The 17,133-nt window shown below is 40.0% G+C and overlaps 1 protein-coding gene across 1 annotated transcript in view; it reads left to right on the top strand.

Annotated features, from left to right (window-relative positions):
• The window catches only part of psmd2 (proteasome 26S subunit ubiquitin receptor, non-ATPase 2), an 81,979-nt gene that overhangs the window by 24,751 nt on the left and 40,095 nt on the right, over nucleotides 1-17,133 (top strand). The window contains exons 4-7 of the mRNA XM_085990159.1: nucleotides 3,205-3,326; nucleotides 10,291-10,515; nucleotides 12,753-12,911; nucleotides 16,749-16,893. Coding sequence (XP_085846285.1) covers nucleotides 3,205-3,326; nucleotides 10,291-10,515; nucleotides 12,753-12,911; nucleotides 16,749-16,893 — 651 coding nt within the window. The remainder of the gene's footprint in view (nucleotides 1-3,204; nucleotides 3,327-10,290; nucleotides 10,516-12,752; nucleotides 12,912-16,748; nucleotides 16,894-17,133) is intronic.

A 17,133-nucleotide genomic window follows, 5' to 3' on the forward strand; every position in this document is an offset into this window, starting at 1 on the left:
GTCACCTCATGTGACTGACTCCCATTCCTATGTCCATTGCTTCCATACCCTGGAGATGATTTCCCTATAGCTCCCAGAGCTAGGAATACCCCCCTCAAATGCTAGCACAAACTGAAACTCCCACCCCTATATCAAAAAAATGTTAGAGATACACAGCAGGTCCATCAGCAACGGTGTAGAGGTTAATGTTTCAGATACAACCTTTTGTGCGAGCTCAGTTTTCTATATTTCATATTAAATTAACTCATTCATTCCTAAACCTTTACAGTGATATAAAAGCCTTTTTAATGTTTCATCTTTTTCAAAATTAATTTAATTTCCATTTCTGTAAATGCTCTACCTTTTTTTAACCAACGTTATCTTTAATCCCATCAACTAATCAAAAAAACATATCCTCCAACTTTCATAAGCATTGTTGCAGGAAATCCATCAGTAACATTTAATAGATTAAAAACTATGGGGTAGATTTTCCACTTGTCACCCAGGCGTAAAACTGACTTTACAGATTGGCTACCCATTATAGAAACTCTGATTTTCATTTCCATTGGAATTAAGTTTTACACCTGGGTGGCAATTTGAAGACCTAACCACATATGTTGGTGTGCATGACGCCAAACTTTTACAGATGCAAAGCTATCTTTAAAAATCTGCCTGATTATAACTTGAAGCTGAAATTGAGAAGCACTTGACGATTCATGAAGGTCCATGACCAAGCAACAGTTAAACTGTGATCTGACCATCTGACAACTCAGCCAAAATTAGACACTGTTGCTTTAAAGGGACAGACATGCACAGTTATGTCTGTCAATTGTGAGCACACTCTTAGAATCCATAATTGGAGATAAAATCAGTAAGCATTTAGAAATACATGGACTAATCAAGGACAGACAGCATGATTTGTTAAAGGCAAATCGTGACTTTTTTTGAAGAATTGCATAGATAAAGGGAGTGCAGTGGGTATAGCGTTTATGGATTTTCAGAAGGCATTTGATATGCTGTCTCACAAAAGACTTAGAAAATTTAGGCATATGGTATAGGAGAGAATTTATTAACATGGATAGTGAGTTAGTTGATGAACAGGAAACGGTGTTGCTTGGAATTGAAAGTGGTGTACTCCAGGAATCAGTGATGGTCCACTTTTGATCTTGGTGTATATATAGAAGATTTGGACTTTGAGTATAGGGAAAAGTAGAAGATTTGAAAATAGCGATGAAGACTCAGACTTCAGAAAGGCATGGACAGGTTAATGGAATGAGTAGGCAGGTAGTAGATGTAAGGGTATAGATGAACAAGGGCATCAAGGGGTTCAAATACATAATTGTGAAAGTGGATGTAGAAAAGGCCATTAGAAATTTGAGTTTTAAAAATAGGGGCATATGGTATAAGAATAAAGAAATATTGATTAATTCATGCAAAATGTTGGTTAGGCCAGTTATAGAGCAATGTGTGCAGTTCTGGGTGTCCCATTATAGAAAGAGCCATTAAGAGGGTACAACATAGAATCACAATGATGCCAGGGATCAGAAACTATTGTTTAAGGAGCTCCTTGAGATACTGGGATTATTTCCATTGAGCGGAGGAGATTTAAGAGGTTTTAAAAACTATGAAGAACTTTGATATAAGGAAAGACTATATCCTCTGGTGGGCAGTCATTAACTTAAAATGATCACAAAGTAAAGGGAGAGGTTACAAGAAATTTTGTTACATAAAGAATGGCTGGAGCATGCGAGGCTCTGGTGCAATGGTTGAGTTGGAGAATGTTGCATCTTTTAAGGCAAAAGTGGATAAATATTTGAAGCAGAGGAAGATACACGGCTATGAGGAGAGAGCAGGGTAGTGGGATTAGTTTTAAGTCTAGGAAAGAGCAAGTGCAGACATGAGCAAAAAGACAACCTTCTGTGCTGTATACATCTAGCCACATCAGCACAGACCACTTGGGCCAAGTGGCCTGTTTCTGTGCTGTAAATTCTGTGTGTCTATGACATCACTGCAGAATAATGCATTGTTATAAAATAGCAGAACATGAGATTTGCAATGAGCAATGGCTAGTCATTAGTATATAATGTGTTTCAAAATGTATGTCATCCTTAAAGATGTTACATTTGCAAAACGACCTTAAAATGCTGGGTGTTTCTGACCTGTGCTTTTGAGCTGCAGCCTAAAACTGTTGTTCCAAACTTCAAAGTTCTCTGACCAAACGGCAATTAAATACTGACCTCAGTATATCTTCACTTACAACAAAGGACAGGCAGCTTTTAAACACAATTGCCATAGCAGAATAATACACTGTGTTCCTGTTTTGTTATAAAACACCCTGTTGTTGCACTTGGTGAGCAATGACCGGGGAAGATCCACTAATGTGCTAAAACATTGCTGACCTTTTGATTTAATTTCCTTACTTTGGGACATTGTGCTTCATGTTTAAATCCCATCTTAGGAAACACTATAGCAGAAATGTGATTAAAGAACTTGCACAGAACCATTTTTTGCAGTTGGGGAAAAAAGTACTGTTTTTCTGGTTGGTTAATTTAAATTTCCTTTATGATAGTAGAAAATAACATATAGTAGTACATAATCCCATGATTAAGTTTGTTATATTCTAGAGATTGTTCATTTTCTTCCTTTTTGCGCCCACCCCTCAAGGTATTCACTCCCTGCTAGATATAGTTCCACAGGCACTGGTGGTGCTTTGGTATTTTGTCTAAGTGACATTCTACACATGTGATCCTAGACAATCAGTACTGACAATTTATGTGACTGTGGGCAGGGGCATGATATGAGAGTCAGATCCTGCCCTCAACCAATGTCAACACACAAACCCTTTGGGAGTGGCTGGATCAGAGCTATAAACCTGGCTGACATATATTTATTTTTCCCACTATAATGTCAAGGGCGCTGGCACCAGTTTTAATGCACTTACTCTTTCCCCAGGTGAAATCTACTCATTGTGCACAACAATATTGATCCTGGGGACTTTCTGGACTGTACAGTTTTAACTGCTAACTATTTTCACCAGCTGAGCTATAGGGGGAGTCTCTTAAATGGTAACTATTTAATTCTGCAGAGCTGTACCTGTTCTGGAAGCTGAGACAAACTTAACACAGAAATCAACCGATATATCATTCAAGGAGCGACTTTAACTGTATAAATTATAAGGGAAAAGTGCAAATGTTCAGTAAAGTAGAAGCCTTATTTCTCTTACAGCGATTCTGCGCTGACATAGTGTCAGTATTAGCCATGACAATGAGTGGAGACCGGGAATGTCTGAAATACAGACTTCAAGGATCTCAGGAAGAACTGGCTTCATGGGGGCATGAATATGTCAGGTGTGTCAACAAAATAACCCTAAACGTTACTTTTTACATTTGTTCTGTTCTTTGTGTTGTGGTTATTGCATGGGATTGTTTGCCAGAGAGCATAAATTATTTTAAAAGGGGTTTACGTAATTGCTTGAAAAAGAGGAATATTAAAGGGTATGGCGAGCAAACAGGAAAGTGGGATTAAATTAGGTAGCTCATGAGGAAAAACACAGGCACAGACTAAATTGGCCAGGTGATTTTGTTTCTGTATGGTAACATTCTAGAAACATAGAAGATAGGAGCAGGAGTAGGCCATTTGGCCACTCGAGCCTGTACCACCATTTAATGAGATCATGGCTGATCATCAAAATTCAGTGCCCCGTCCCTGCTTTCTCCCCATATCCCTTGATCCCGTTAGCCTTAAGAAATATATCTAACTCCTTCTTGAATATATTTAATGAATTGGCCTCTACTGCCTTCTGTGGTAGAGAATTCCTCAGGTTCACTACTCTCTGGGTGAAGAAATTCCTCCTCACCTCTGTCCTAAATGGCTTACCCCTTATCCTTAGACTGTGACCCCTGGTTCTGGACTTCCCTGCCATCGGGAACATCCTTCCTGCATCTAGTCTGTCTAGTCCTGTTAGAATTTTATAAGTTTCAATGAGGTCCCCTCTCATTCTTCTAAACTCCAGCGAATATAAGCCCAATCTCTCCTCGTATGTCATTCCTGCCATCCCAGGTATCAGTCTGGTGAATCTTCGCTGAACTCCCTCCATGGCAAGAACATCCTTCCTCAGATGAGGTGACCAAAACTGCACACAATACTCAAGATGTGGTCTCACCAAGGCCCTGTACAATTGCAGCAAGACATCCTTGCTCCTGTACTCGAATCCTCTCGCTATGAAGGCCAACATACCATTTGCCTTCTTAACCGCCTGCTGCACCGACATGCTTACTTTCAGCGACTGGTGCACAAGAACATCCAGGTCTCATTGCACTTCCCCTTCTCCCAATCTATTGCAGTTCAGATAATCTGTCTTCCTGTTTTTGCCACCGAAGTGGATAACCTTGCATTTATCCACATTATACTGCATCTGCCCAATCACCCAACCTGTCCAAATAATACTGAAGTTTCTCTGCATCCTCCTCGCAGCACACACACCCACCCAGCTTTGTGTCATCTGCAAACTTGGAGATATTTCATCTAGTTCCCTCGTCTAGATCATTAATATATATTGTGAATAGCTGGGGTCCTAGCACCGATCCCTGCGGTACCCCACTAGTCACTGCCTGCCACTCGGAAAAAGACCCGTTTATGCCAACTCTTTGCTTCCTGTCTGCCAACCAGTTCTCTATCCAAGTCAGTACCTTAACCCCAATCCCATGTGCTTTAACTTTGCACGCTAATCACTTATGCAGGACCTTATCAAAAGCCTTCTGAAAGTCTAAATACACCACATCCACTGGTTCTCCCTTATCTATTCTACCAGTTACATCCTCAAAAAATTGCAGTAGATTAGTCAAGCATGATTTACCTTTTGTAAATCCATGTTGACTTTGTCCAATCCTGTCACTGTTTTCCAAGTGCTCTGCTATTACATCTTTTATAATGGACTCTAGCATTTTCCCCACTGCTGATGTCGGGCTTACCAGTCTATAATTCCCCGTTTTCTCTCTACCACCTTTTTTAAATAGTGGGGTTACATTAGCTACCCTCCAATCCATGGGAACTGTGCCAGAGTCTATAGAATTTTGGAAGATGACCAGCAATGCATCTACTATTTCTAGGGCCACTTCCTTAAGTACCCTGGGATGTAGATTATCAGGCCCTGGGGATTTATCGGCCTTCAATCCTGTCAATTTCCCTAACAATACTGATTTCATTCAGTTCCTCCCTCTCATTAGACCCTATGTTCCCTGACATCTCTGGGAAGTTATTTGTGTCCTCCTTTTGAAGACAGAACCAAAGTGTGTATTTAATTGGTCAGCCATTTCTTTGTTCCCAGTTATAAATTCCCCTGCTTCTGACTGCAAGGGACCTATGCTTGACTTCACCAATCTTTTTCTCTTCACATATATCTATAGAAGCTTTTACAGTCAGTTTTTATGTACCCTGAAAGCTTACACTCATACTCTCTTTTCCCCCTCTTAATTAATCCTTTTGTCCTCCTTTGTTGAATCCTAAACTGCTCCCAATCCTCAGGTTTGCTGCTTTTTCTGACCAATTTATATGTTGTCTCCTTGGATCTTATGCTATCCCTAATTTCCTTTGTTAGCCACGGTTGAATCACCTTTTTTGTTTTATTTTTATGCCAGTCAGGGATGAACAAATTCTGTAGTTCATCCATGCAATCTTTAAATGTTTGCCATTGCCTATCCACCGTCAACCCTTTGAGTAACATTCCCCAATCAATCCTACCCAACTCGCACCTCATACCATCATAGTGTCCTGAATTTAAATAAAGGACCCTAGTCTGAGTCAACTACTTCACTCTCCATCTTAATGAAGAATTCGATCATATTATGATCGCTCCTCCCCAAGGGGCCTCGCACAACAAGATTGCTAATCAATCCTTTCTCATTACATAATACCCAGTCTAAGATGGCCTGATCTCCAGTTGGTTCCTCAACATATTGGACCAGGAAACCAACCCGTATACACTCTAGGAATTCCTCCTCCACAGTATTGTTACTAATTTGGTTAGCCCAATCTATATGTAGATTAAAGTCACCCATGATAACTGCTGTGCCCTTATTGCACGCGTCTCTAATTTCCCGTTTAATGCCATCCCCAACCTCGGCATTACTGTTTGGGGGTCTGTATACAACTCCCCTTGGTATTTCTCAGCTCTACCCATACAGATTCCACATCATCAGAGCTCATATCCTTCCTTACTATTGTGTTAATCTCTTTAACCAGCAATGCTACCCCACCTTCTTTTCCTTTTTTGCCTGTCCTTACTCAATATTGAATACCCCTGGATGCCTTGGTCACCCTGGAGCCATGTCTCCGTAATCCCAATTATATCATATCCGTTTACATCTATTTGCGCAGCTAATTCATCCACCTTCTTACGAATGCTCCTCACGTTAAGACACAAAGCCTGCAGGCTTGTTTTTTTAACACTTAGTCCTTTTAGAATTATTATTTACTGTGTCCCTATTTGATTTACACCCTTGATTTCTCTACCTTCCACGTTTTGCTTTTCTCCTTCCTGTCTTTTGCTTCTATCCTTGCATCCCTTTCCTCTGTTTCCCTGCACGGGTTCCCAACCCCCTGCCATTTTAGTTTGAACCCTCCCCAACAGCAGTAGCAAACACTCCCCCCTAGGACACCGGTCCTGGTCCTGCCCAGGTGCAAACCATCCAGTTTGTAGTGGTCCCACCTCCCCCAGAACCAGTTCCAATGTCCCAGGAATTTGAATCCCTCCCCCTTGCACCATTCCTCTAGCCACATATTCATCTGAAATATCCTTACATATTGTCTGAATCCAGCTATACCAAGATACGAGGTTTAATCAAAAATGCTAACTTACTTTAAGCCTACACAACTAACCTAATAGTGTTGGGACAAACAAGGTGGGGTTTGGAATGGTAAAGTTTAAGTAAGCTGCTTACAACAGTATTAACCTACTTTTAAATTCCCTTCATTCATGTAAAATTGCACTTAATAGCACAAAGCTGCCTTATGTTTACTGAATAAAAGTTTGCACCAACACTGCTTTCAAAAAATAGTTTAACTGGTCATTCATTTTATTGCTGTTCGTGTGCAAAATAGCTGCAATATTTGCCTTGTATAAAAACAGTGACCTCACTTCAAAGTGAAGCTCTTGGAATATTTTTGGGTGGTGTGATAATGTGCTATATAAATGTAACTACTTTTAAGGGGGGGGGGGAGGAAAGGAACTAAATCTCTAAAATATTCAGGACTTTTATTTTGCAGACTAGAGGGTAAAACAGTTGAGGGTCAACATTCAGTTTCCAGATATTGCACATCTGAAACAAAACACTGATCATTGGAAATTGTGCTACAACAATAAATGCAGAAAATCTTGGACTGGGAGCAAACTTATTCTTCAAAGATACATGTTCTTAAGTGCACTAGCATGGGAGGAAAAATAATTTTACTTAAGCAATGTTGTATACTCGTGTTGTTAACAAGGTGTGTTGGCTCATCTTTCTGCAGCTGTTGTAACATGAGTTATAGCAGTTTAACCTTTTCTTTTGGCTTCACCTATGTTTCTTTCCTTTCCTCTTTCATGTCCTATGATTTTTTTGTTGTTGCTTTTATTTTTTTAAATCTAACTCTATTCCTGATGGTTAGCATTTGTTGAATTAATAGCGGAGATAGAAATTAATAGGTTTGATCTAATAGCCATTGCGAAGACATGGTTGCAAAGTGACCACGGTTGGGAACTAAATATTCCAGGATACTTAACTTTTAGAAGAGATAGGCAAAATGGAAAATGAGGGGTAGCCCTGATAATAAAGGATGGGATAAAGACAGTGGAGAGATAGGATCTTGGCTCTGAAAATCAAGAAGTAGAATCAGTTTGGGTGGAGCTAAGAAACAGCAAGGGGCAGAAAACATTGGTGGGAGTTGTTTATAGTCCCCCAAACAGTAGTTGTAATGTAGGGAAGAGTATAAATCGGGAAATTAAGGCGCATGTAACGAGGGTAATACAGTAACCATGGGGGATTTTAATCTAGACTGGGCAAACCAAATTTGCAGTAATAGTGTGGAGGACAAATTCATGGAATATGTACAAGATAGTTTTCTAGATCAGTATGTTGAGGAACCAACTAGGGAACAGGCTATTTTAGATCTCGTATTGTGCAATGAGAAAGGATTAATTAATAACCTTTATAGTAAAGTGGCCTTTAGGGAAGAGTGACCATACTATAAGGAAATGGCAGCGAAATTAAACAAATACATTGTGTCCGTCTTCACGGAAGACGGACACAACAAAACCTCCCGGAAAAAGTGGCGAACCAAGGGTCTAGCAAGAATGAGGAACTGAAAGAAATTAGTATTTGTAATAAAAAAAAGTACTGGAGAAATTAATGGGACTGAAAGCTGATAAATCCCCTGGACCTGATGGCCTACATCCTAGGGTTTTGAAAGACGTGGCTATAGAGATAGTAGATGCATTGGTTGTCATCTTCCAAAATTCCATTAATTCTAGAACGATTCCTGCGGATTGGAAGGTAGCAAATGTAACTCCACTATTTAAGAAAGGAGGGAGAGAGAAAATGGGGAACTACAGACCAGTTAGCCTGACATCAGTAGTAGGGTAAATGCTAGAATCTATTATTAAGGACGTGGTAACAGGGCACTTAGAAAATAATAATAGGATTCGGCAGAGTCAACATGAACTTGTGAAAGGGAAATCGTGTTTGACAAATCTGTTGGGGAGTTTTTTGAGGTTGTAACTAGCAGAATAGATAAGGGGGAACCAGTGGATGTGGTGTATTTGGATTTTCAGAAGGCATTCGATAAGTTGCCATACAAGAGGTTATTAGGGCTCATGGGATTGGGGGTAATATATTAGCATGGATTGAGGATTGGTTAACGGACAGAAAACAGAGTAGGAATAAATGGGTCATTTTCGGGTTGGCAGGCTGTAACTAGTGGGGTACCGCAAGGATCAGTGCTTGGGCCTCAGCTATTCACAATCTATATCAATGATTTGGATGAGGGGACCAAATGTAATATATCCAAGTTTGCTGATGATACAAAGCTAGGTGGGAATGTAAGATGCGAGGAGGATGCAAAGAGACTTCAAGGGGATATAGACAGGCTAAGTGAGTGGGCAAGAACATGGCAAATGGAATATAATGTGAAGTTATCCACTTTGGTAGGAAAAATAGAAAAGCAGAGTATTTTTTAAATGGTGAGAAATTGGGAAATGGTGTTTAGAGGGACTTGGGTGTCTTTGTACACAAATCACAAAGTTAACATGCAGGTACAGCAAGCAATTAAGAACGCAAATGGTATGTTGGCCTTTATTACAAGAGAATTTGAGTATAAGAGTAAAGATGTCTTACTGCAAATATATAGGGCCCTGGTGAGACCACACCTGAAGTATTGTGTACAGTTTTGGTCTCCTTAACTAAGGAAGGATATACCTGCCATAGAGGGAGTGTAACGAAGGTTCACCAGACTGATTCCTGGGATGGGGGGGATTGTCCTATGAGGAGAGATTGAGTAGACTAGGCCTATATTCTCTGGCGTTTAGAAGAATGAGGTGATTGCATTGAAACATACAAAATTCTTACAGGGCTTGACCGGGTCGATGCAGGGAGGATGTTTCCCCTGGCGGGGGAGTCTAGAACCAGAGGTCGCAGTCTCAGAATAAGGGGTCAACCATTTTAGGACTGAGATGAGGAGAAATTTCTTCACTCGGAGGGTGGTGAATCTTTGGAATTCTCTACCCCAGAGGACACTGGAGGCTCAGTCATTGAGTATATTCAAGACAGAGATCGATAGATTTTTGGCTATTAAGGGATATGGGGATAGTGCAGGAAAGTGGAGATGAGGTAGAAGATCAGCCATGATATTGAATGGCAGAGCAGGCTCGAGAGGCCATATAGCCTACTCCTATTTCTTATGTTCTCATCCATGCTACTAATGCAGAATATCAGATTATCCAGCCCACGGATATGACCGTTTTCTGCGGCCGTGGTTGGGTGGTGTAGCGAGTGACATCATCAATTTGCCCAGGTGAAGTACAGCTGGCTTTCAAATCGGAATGTCCCTGTATGCCATTTAGCCTTTCCCTGTTCTTCATTTTATTTTTATTTGCTCACATGTCTGGGTTTGATTAGAGTGTATTTTTCATAATTGAAAATGTTGTTTGCTGCTTCGTGTTCCCAATTAAACAGTTGTTTTCGTAAGGATTTATAATTGGTGCAGTAATATTTAAATACAGTCTGGCAGTTTGTTTGATTATGTATTTTTAGGTATATTAAAATTATTTTCCTCTTCTAGGCATCTGGCAGGTGAGGTTGCAAAAGAATGGCAGGAGGTAGACGAGAATGATAAAGCTAAACATGAGATACTGCTTGCTCTGGTAAAAGAGGTGGTTCCCTATAATATGGCTCACAATGCTGAGCATGAGGCATGTGATCTCCTCATGGAAATTGAACATCTCAATATGCTGGAAGATTATATTGATGAAAATGCATATTCTAAAGTCTGCTTATATTTAACAAGGTGTGTTTTCATCTTTCTGCAGTTGTTGTAACATGAATTATCTAGCCGTTGAAAATTAAGATTCTTTTGTAGCTTTAGGTATGTCCTGAGTTTGGATATATCTGGTACAATTTCAACTTTTGACTGCTTTTTGCCCTTGTTGGAAAGATGAAGGATCCACTGGCTGGATAGAAAAGCTGTTAAAATGTTGAAAATGAATGTTATGTATAGAATTTTCAATTCTAACATCTATTAAAAAATCTTCTGTCCTTCCTGTTAATTTTTGCATTATAAATGTCTTTGTCCAGTTATAATGGAAACAATTTAAACTGATCACACTAGTTATGCCATTCAGCCAATGGAGATGCTGCAACACCACAGTGTTGCATCTTCCAGCTCCTCGGCCTATACTGCAAAGAAACCGCTATGCTCCAACCAAGTTCTCTTCTGTGTTTCCCAAATTGCCTTGAGATTTGTTAACGTTTTAAAAATGTAAAATCAAAGTATATAGGTCAGATGTGTGACTTGGAAATGGGGGCTGTAATTGTCAGCACACTCTGGACTGATTATCCCCCCACCCTCTAGCCCTACTTCACTTGAAGGCTGCACTTGGTCTTGACTCGCTGTGTATAATGTGTGTCTATGTAAAATTATAAACCCAAATTCGTCTCCCTCCTATATGGTTAAGAAATTCAGCTTCAGCTGCATGCCCAGCTGTCACATAGTGGCTGAGTGGGAACTTGGTGTATGAGGAATTGTACTGTCTCGACTCTGGAGCAGGGGTTCTGAACCTTTTTGCTGCTGCTGTGTTATAAAAATTTCATGGGCCCCCAATAACACCGCACACATTTTTTCTGTATAAAAATTAAACTTAAATATTTATTATTTTTGTTTTACTTGTATCCTGGACCATCCCCTGTATTATGACCTGGTTCAGTACATTCCCCTGTGGTTTATAGAGTCATAGTTATACAGCACAGAAAGGCCCTTCGGCCCATCGTGTCCGGCCATCAAGCCCTGTTTATTCTAATCTCATTTTCCAGCACTTGGTCCGTAGCCTTGTATGCTATGGCGTTTCAAGTGCTCATCTAAAATATCCCGGACTATCCCCTGTATTATGACCTGGCTCAGTACATTCCACGTGATCTGATGTGTGTTCCTGCCAGTCCCAGTTTAATAAATTAAATGGCCTCCCGTGGAACTGAAAAATGATTGTAGAGCCTGGAACAGGATCACAGATGGTAAAACCAGGCTGATGAGTGAACATTAAACGGACAGGCGGCTCCAATTTCTGCTCTGCAGAGCTTGGTCCTGCTCTCAAAACTGTTACTGTTGCATTTTTAAAGTCACTTCCTGTTTGTGATATAATATATTAGAGCTGAACACCCACGCTGTCAGTCGTGTCCTGAATAGAATGGAGTTCACTCAGCAACAGAGTGCGACCCCTGTAACCCGGGGAATGATCCTGTTTCTTACCGTCACTGGCAGATCGGCCCGCGCCACCCGTCACGAGGCAAACTGACTCGCCACTAGGAATCCCTGGATTAATAACAGGGAGCAACACGATTCTGCCTGCTATCATCCAAGACTTATTTCTAGCGAACCCCTTAAAACCTTTTTTCAGATCCCTGGTTGAGAACGCGTACTCGAGAGTTGATGCAGGAAATGTTGGATTACTAAACCTTAGTACAACCTATTAAAGATTGTGAACCTTACCAATAAATTCTATCAATCTAATCTTAATTTTTTTTGTACTTTGTAGCATTATTTCACAGAATCACAGAAACCCCACAGTGCAGATAGAGGCCATTTTGGCCCATCGAGCCTGCACCGACACATATTCCACCCGATCCCCGTAACCCCACGTATTTAATCCCCCTAACACTAAGGGTCAATTTATCATAGCCAATCATCCTAACCCGCACATCTTTGGACTGTGGGAGGAAACCGGAGCACCCGGAGGAAACCCACGCAAACACGGGGAGACTGTGCAAACTCCACACAGACAGTCACCCGAGGCCGGATTCGAACCCGGGTCCCTGGCGCTGTGAGGCAACAGTGCTAACCACTATGCCACCGTGCATTATACCGTGATTTATACCATCATTGCTTGTTTTATGTTTGCAGATAGAATTTACTGGAAAGTTAGCTTCACAAAATGCAGATTTTAACTGTGATTAGGTATTTAAATCTTCAAGATGTATGATTTTTGTGCTTTCAAACTTGTGCTTCAAATGATTTTTTTTCCAATTTTTCAGCTGTGTCAGTTATGTTCCTGAACCAGAGAATTCTGCTCTGCTTCGATGTGCTCTTAGTATTTTCCGAAAATTCAATCGCTACCCTGAGGCTCTGCGACTTGCACTGATGCTAAATGACATGGAATTAGTCGAAGATATTTTTACTTCCTGTAAAGATGTGTATGTAATCACTTTACATCACTTTACATCAATGCACATTTGATCAATTGTTAATGTACCATGCAAGGTCTTTAATTGTGTAGAAACTAGGAAGTTACGCTTTCTACTCTCTCTTGATTTTGTTAATCCATCAAGTACATTTATATTTTCGTTTTTTTTTGAGGCAGTGGCTTTTGCTGAGCTGTGGCTCCCTGGGTGCTGGTAGTCTTCGAGTACCTTGTCCTAGTGATCTTTCATTTTTTTAAATCCAGACAATAATAGTATTGAGTACTGAGATCAGTTGTAGCATCCAAACTGCTGCCCCAGCTGGAATCGGTTAACAGCACAGACCGAGAACCCTCTGATTTGTATTGCTTATTGCTACACAGAGCAGTGCTTTTACTCATTAGGACATTTGGAGAGGAGAGACCGAGAAAATGTTTTTCTCCAAAGATGACAGCTTTAATGAGTAGGGAAACCTGTTTGGAACTACATTGAAGATGATCCTAATTGTACTTTAGATATCATTATGCAAAAGTATAGGTTGTGGAATGATATGTAATTGTACTCCTTTAGTAAGTTTCCTTTAGTACAGTCTGATGTAATGAGCACGTAATGTCCCCCAAAGCTTTTGATTGCAGTAGCAGTGCTCACTACTGTGATAATTAATCGTCAATTTATTGCCTCATTCTGTTTAACTAATTGAACTTATGCCAACACACATCATTGGAATTCAATGTGACTGAACTGACCAGTAATGGCTGTAGTTAGCACTGTGACTGCAGCTGAAAACTTGATGATGGGACAAGACTTGTTTGTGCTATACTTGCAGTCAGATCAATCTCTTACTGCTCAACCTTTCCTCCCCAATTCACTAAAATGCCAATAAGAGCACACTGTTGAAAGTACTGCAATTATCTAATGAACAGTGTCAGCTTGACTTCATTGGTAGAGCTCACTTAAGTCCGACAGTTCTGGATTCAAGCCCTACTCTGGTACGAACTCCTAATCGAGGCTGACGTTTCAGTGCAATAGTAAGAGAGTGCTGCATTGTTTGAGGTGCTGTCTTGAGATGTTACACCAAGGCCCTGTATGCTTTTTCAGTTGGATATAAAAAAAATTCCAGGCACTACTTGAAGAGTGAGGGATTCTCCTGCTATCCTGACCAATAATCCTCCTTCGACCAACATGGCTATTGTGGGATTTTACTGTGTGCGAAAATGTCTGTCACATTTGCTTACAGAACGATCATTGCATTTCAAAATAATTCACTGTAGCATTTTAGGGTATTTGAGAAATGTGCTATGGTAATGTACTAAAGCAATGCAACTGCTGTTTTCCTCACTGCTCTAAAGCATTGCCATTAGGGAGGAAATACTAAGGAGCTTTGTTCCTGTCTTGTATGAGAACTTAGCATTAAAAGTGGTAAAATATTAGAAGCTACTCAGCTTTTCCTTATCTAGCTGTTTAAATTATTTAACAAGCCTAGCAAATAATTTTTTTTCTCAGCGACAGGCTATCTTTATGTTGAAAAAGTACAAATCTTCCCTGCACTGTCATGTCACCATATAGAGGGCACTATTAAATTTCAATTTTTTTTAGAAAGTTAAATTACAGTACAATGATTCAGTCCTATTTAGTACTTGCATTTATAACAGACATTTGATGATGCCAAACACACTTCTTATGAGTGTATCTTTATTAAATTTTACAGAATGCCAAAAAAATGCTGCATTTTTGCTAAACTTGCACACGGGAAGTTTTGAATCCATTCCTCTTTTAGAAATGAAGCTTTTTTTCTTTCATTTGCAAAAAGTTTCAAGTAAAGGCTTAGAGACTGTGCCATGGATCACATGAGTGTGCCATGGAGCTGGGGGGGGGGGGGGTGCAGGGGGTAACAAAGAATTTAAATCCATGTTTCCATTCATTTCCATTTATCTCAAGTTGCTGGTACAAACAGCTCTTGGTCCCTGATTTATGTATATCTATCAATGAGACAGCGATGCTAAGAACATCACTTTCCAAACATCCAGGTTCTCAAAAAACAGGCCATCAAATAAGCAATATATAAACGCAAATAGGACCTAGTTTCCAGGCTTTTGAAGGCCAGATGACCATGGCTCAAGGACCACAAGTAGATGATGCTGGCTATACAGAATGGATCTCTACTATACCAAGTGGTACTGGGTCGTTTGCGGAGTATAAAAGATGAGATGTGTCCCGCTTCTCTCCTTTGTTTTCCCCCCCCCCCCCCCCCCCCCCACCAATTATGAAAATGAGTTACAAGCCATTTATGGGATGTAGCAATGTTTAACACGATCCATATACACCTGCCACTTGAAACTTAAGTGTTTTATCAAAGAAAATGGATAGAAAGTATAGTAAATGTTTTCAGCTTTTTTGGTGGAATTCATAAATGTCGAAAGTGTCTTCCTCGCAGTAGATCCTGTTGTATGTCCTGTTTACACATGTATCGTTACTTCTTGGTAATCTGCAGTTTATCTTGTAAAACACCCTTCTAGCCAGTCGTCTTCCCATGTCATTTAATGGTGTTGATTCCTTCCTGTATGCTCTACCCCCTATGATAATTCGCTTAAGTGGTTATTATTCGTGTCAGCAATCTATTTCACAGGAGGCTGAAACAGCTGAGCCAGATGGTGGCTTAGCTGACATTCTTATACTTTTTAGGAGGGCTTGCTGAATAGTGGTCAAGAGTGGGAGCCATTGCTAATTTTTCATCCCTAACTTAGGGTCCCACTGGCATATTGTTAGGCTCCTACCACTGCTCCAGCACAGGTCAATTGACTTGGCACAAACTAGGGATCCAACCCGGAACCAATATTAGTTAGCTACTTGCTGGATATTACTTAGCCAGCAGGGAAACCCTCCATGCAGCAAACTTACTTTAATGATGTAATAAATAGACGATCAAACTGGAGGATTTGCAGTTGTCTAATTCTGGGTTTTTTTAAAGAAGAAAAATATCACTTTTTTAAAAAAAAAACTTAATTTTGGAAGAAAACTTGAATGATTAGAAGGCTGGAGGCATGTCTAATCATGTGAAAATGACTTTGCATTGTAAATTTTAAAATCATAGATGAACCTCTACTTCTAGGCCCACAATTTTGGTTATTTTCACAGGGCAGATTGCAACAATTTATTTTACCGGTTCTGTAGTTCAGATGATGAATGTAAATCTCAAAATACTCTCTAATTCATGACATCATCTGAATCTTCAAGATGTCTGTCTTGTAGCTCCTCCTGTCATGCCTGTTGTATATCTGCAGTATCTTCTGAAGTGTTGACTACAGCCTGATTAAAATAGCTACAGTAATGTTTAAGTACAGAATATTCAACTAATTTGAGGGTATGATTCCTACAAGCATGAAGTATATTGCTTCTACTATTCATTATAGTATTTTGAACGTATAGTTATTACTTGAAAACTTCATCTTTCTGTAGTTCCCTGTTGGTGAGTTAGCTGATGGTTGACAACGGATGGTGATATGTTCCTACCATTTGCTTCCATTAAACTAAGAATGAGAAAAATCAGCCTTGATAATGATTGAGATCAGTCACTCTTGATCATTAGCTAGTCACTCTTCTATGTGTAGACAAAGTGAAGACAACTTTGGACTTGACTGATGGCTCATCTGATCGAGGAGCCTACCAACACCGTGTACAGCTCTCTCAAACAATTGCCACTTGAGGTGCTGGAGGCTGTGGAACCATACCTGGCATTTTCTGGAGAGGAGAACCTTGGTTTTTCTAATGCTAAACAAATAGTGGCACTAAACTACTATAACTCTTGTTTGGTATGATCTTTGTTTAATACTGTTCCTTTAACTTGATCCACAGTGTTATTCAGAAGCAGGTAGCATTTATGTTGGGTCGCCACGGTGTATTCTTGGAGCTAAATGAGGATGTGGAGGACTATGAGGATCTGACAGAGATAATGTCAAATGTCCAATTGAACAGCAACTTCTTGGCCCTTGCACGAGAGGTAAGCTGCATTTGAATTTAGCAAAAACATCTGTGAATTGGGCTGTAGACAAGACTAAATGTGTTCTGCAGTGTTTCCGACTGATGCTATGTTGAACTTGAACAAAAGTGAAATGTTTTATGTTTGGATTATAGAAAATATTTGATCCACATGAATCCTACAGATTGACAGAAAAACACTTTAATAAACATATATTCTTTACTGTTTTGTGACTGAGATCAAACCAACTTTGGTATTGTG

Source organism: Somniosus microcephalus, chromosome 6 (genome assembly GCF_052327205.1).
Source record: "Somniosus microcephalus isolate GS21.2 chromosome 6, FLI_Smic_1.0, whole genome shotgun sequence".
NCBI lineage: Eukaryota > Metazoa > Chordata > Chondrichthyes > Squaliformes > Somniosidae > Somniosus > Somniosus microcephalus.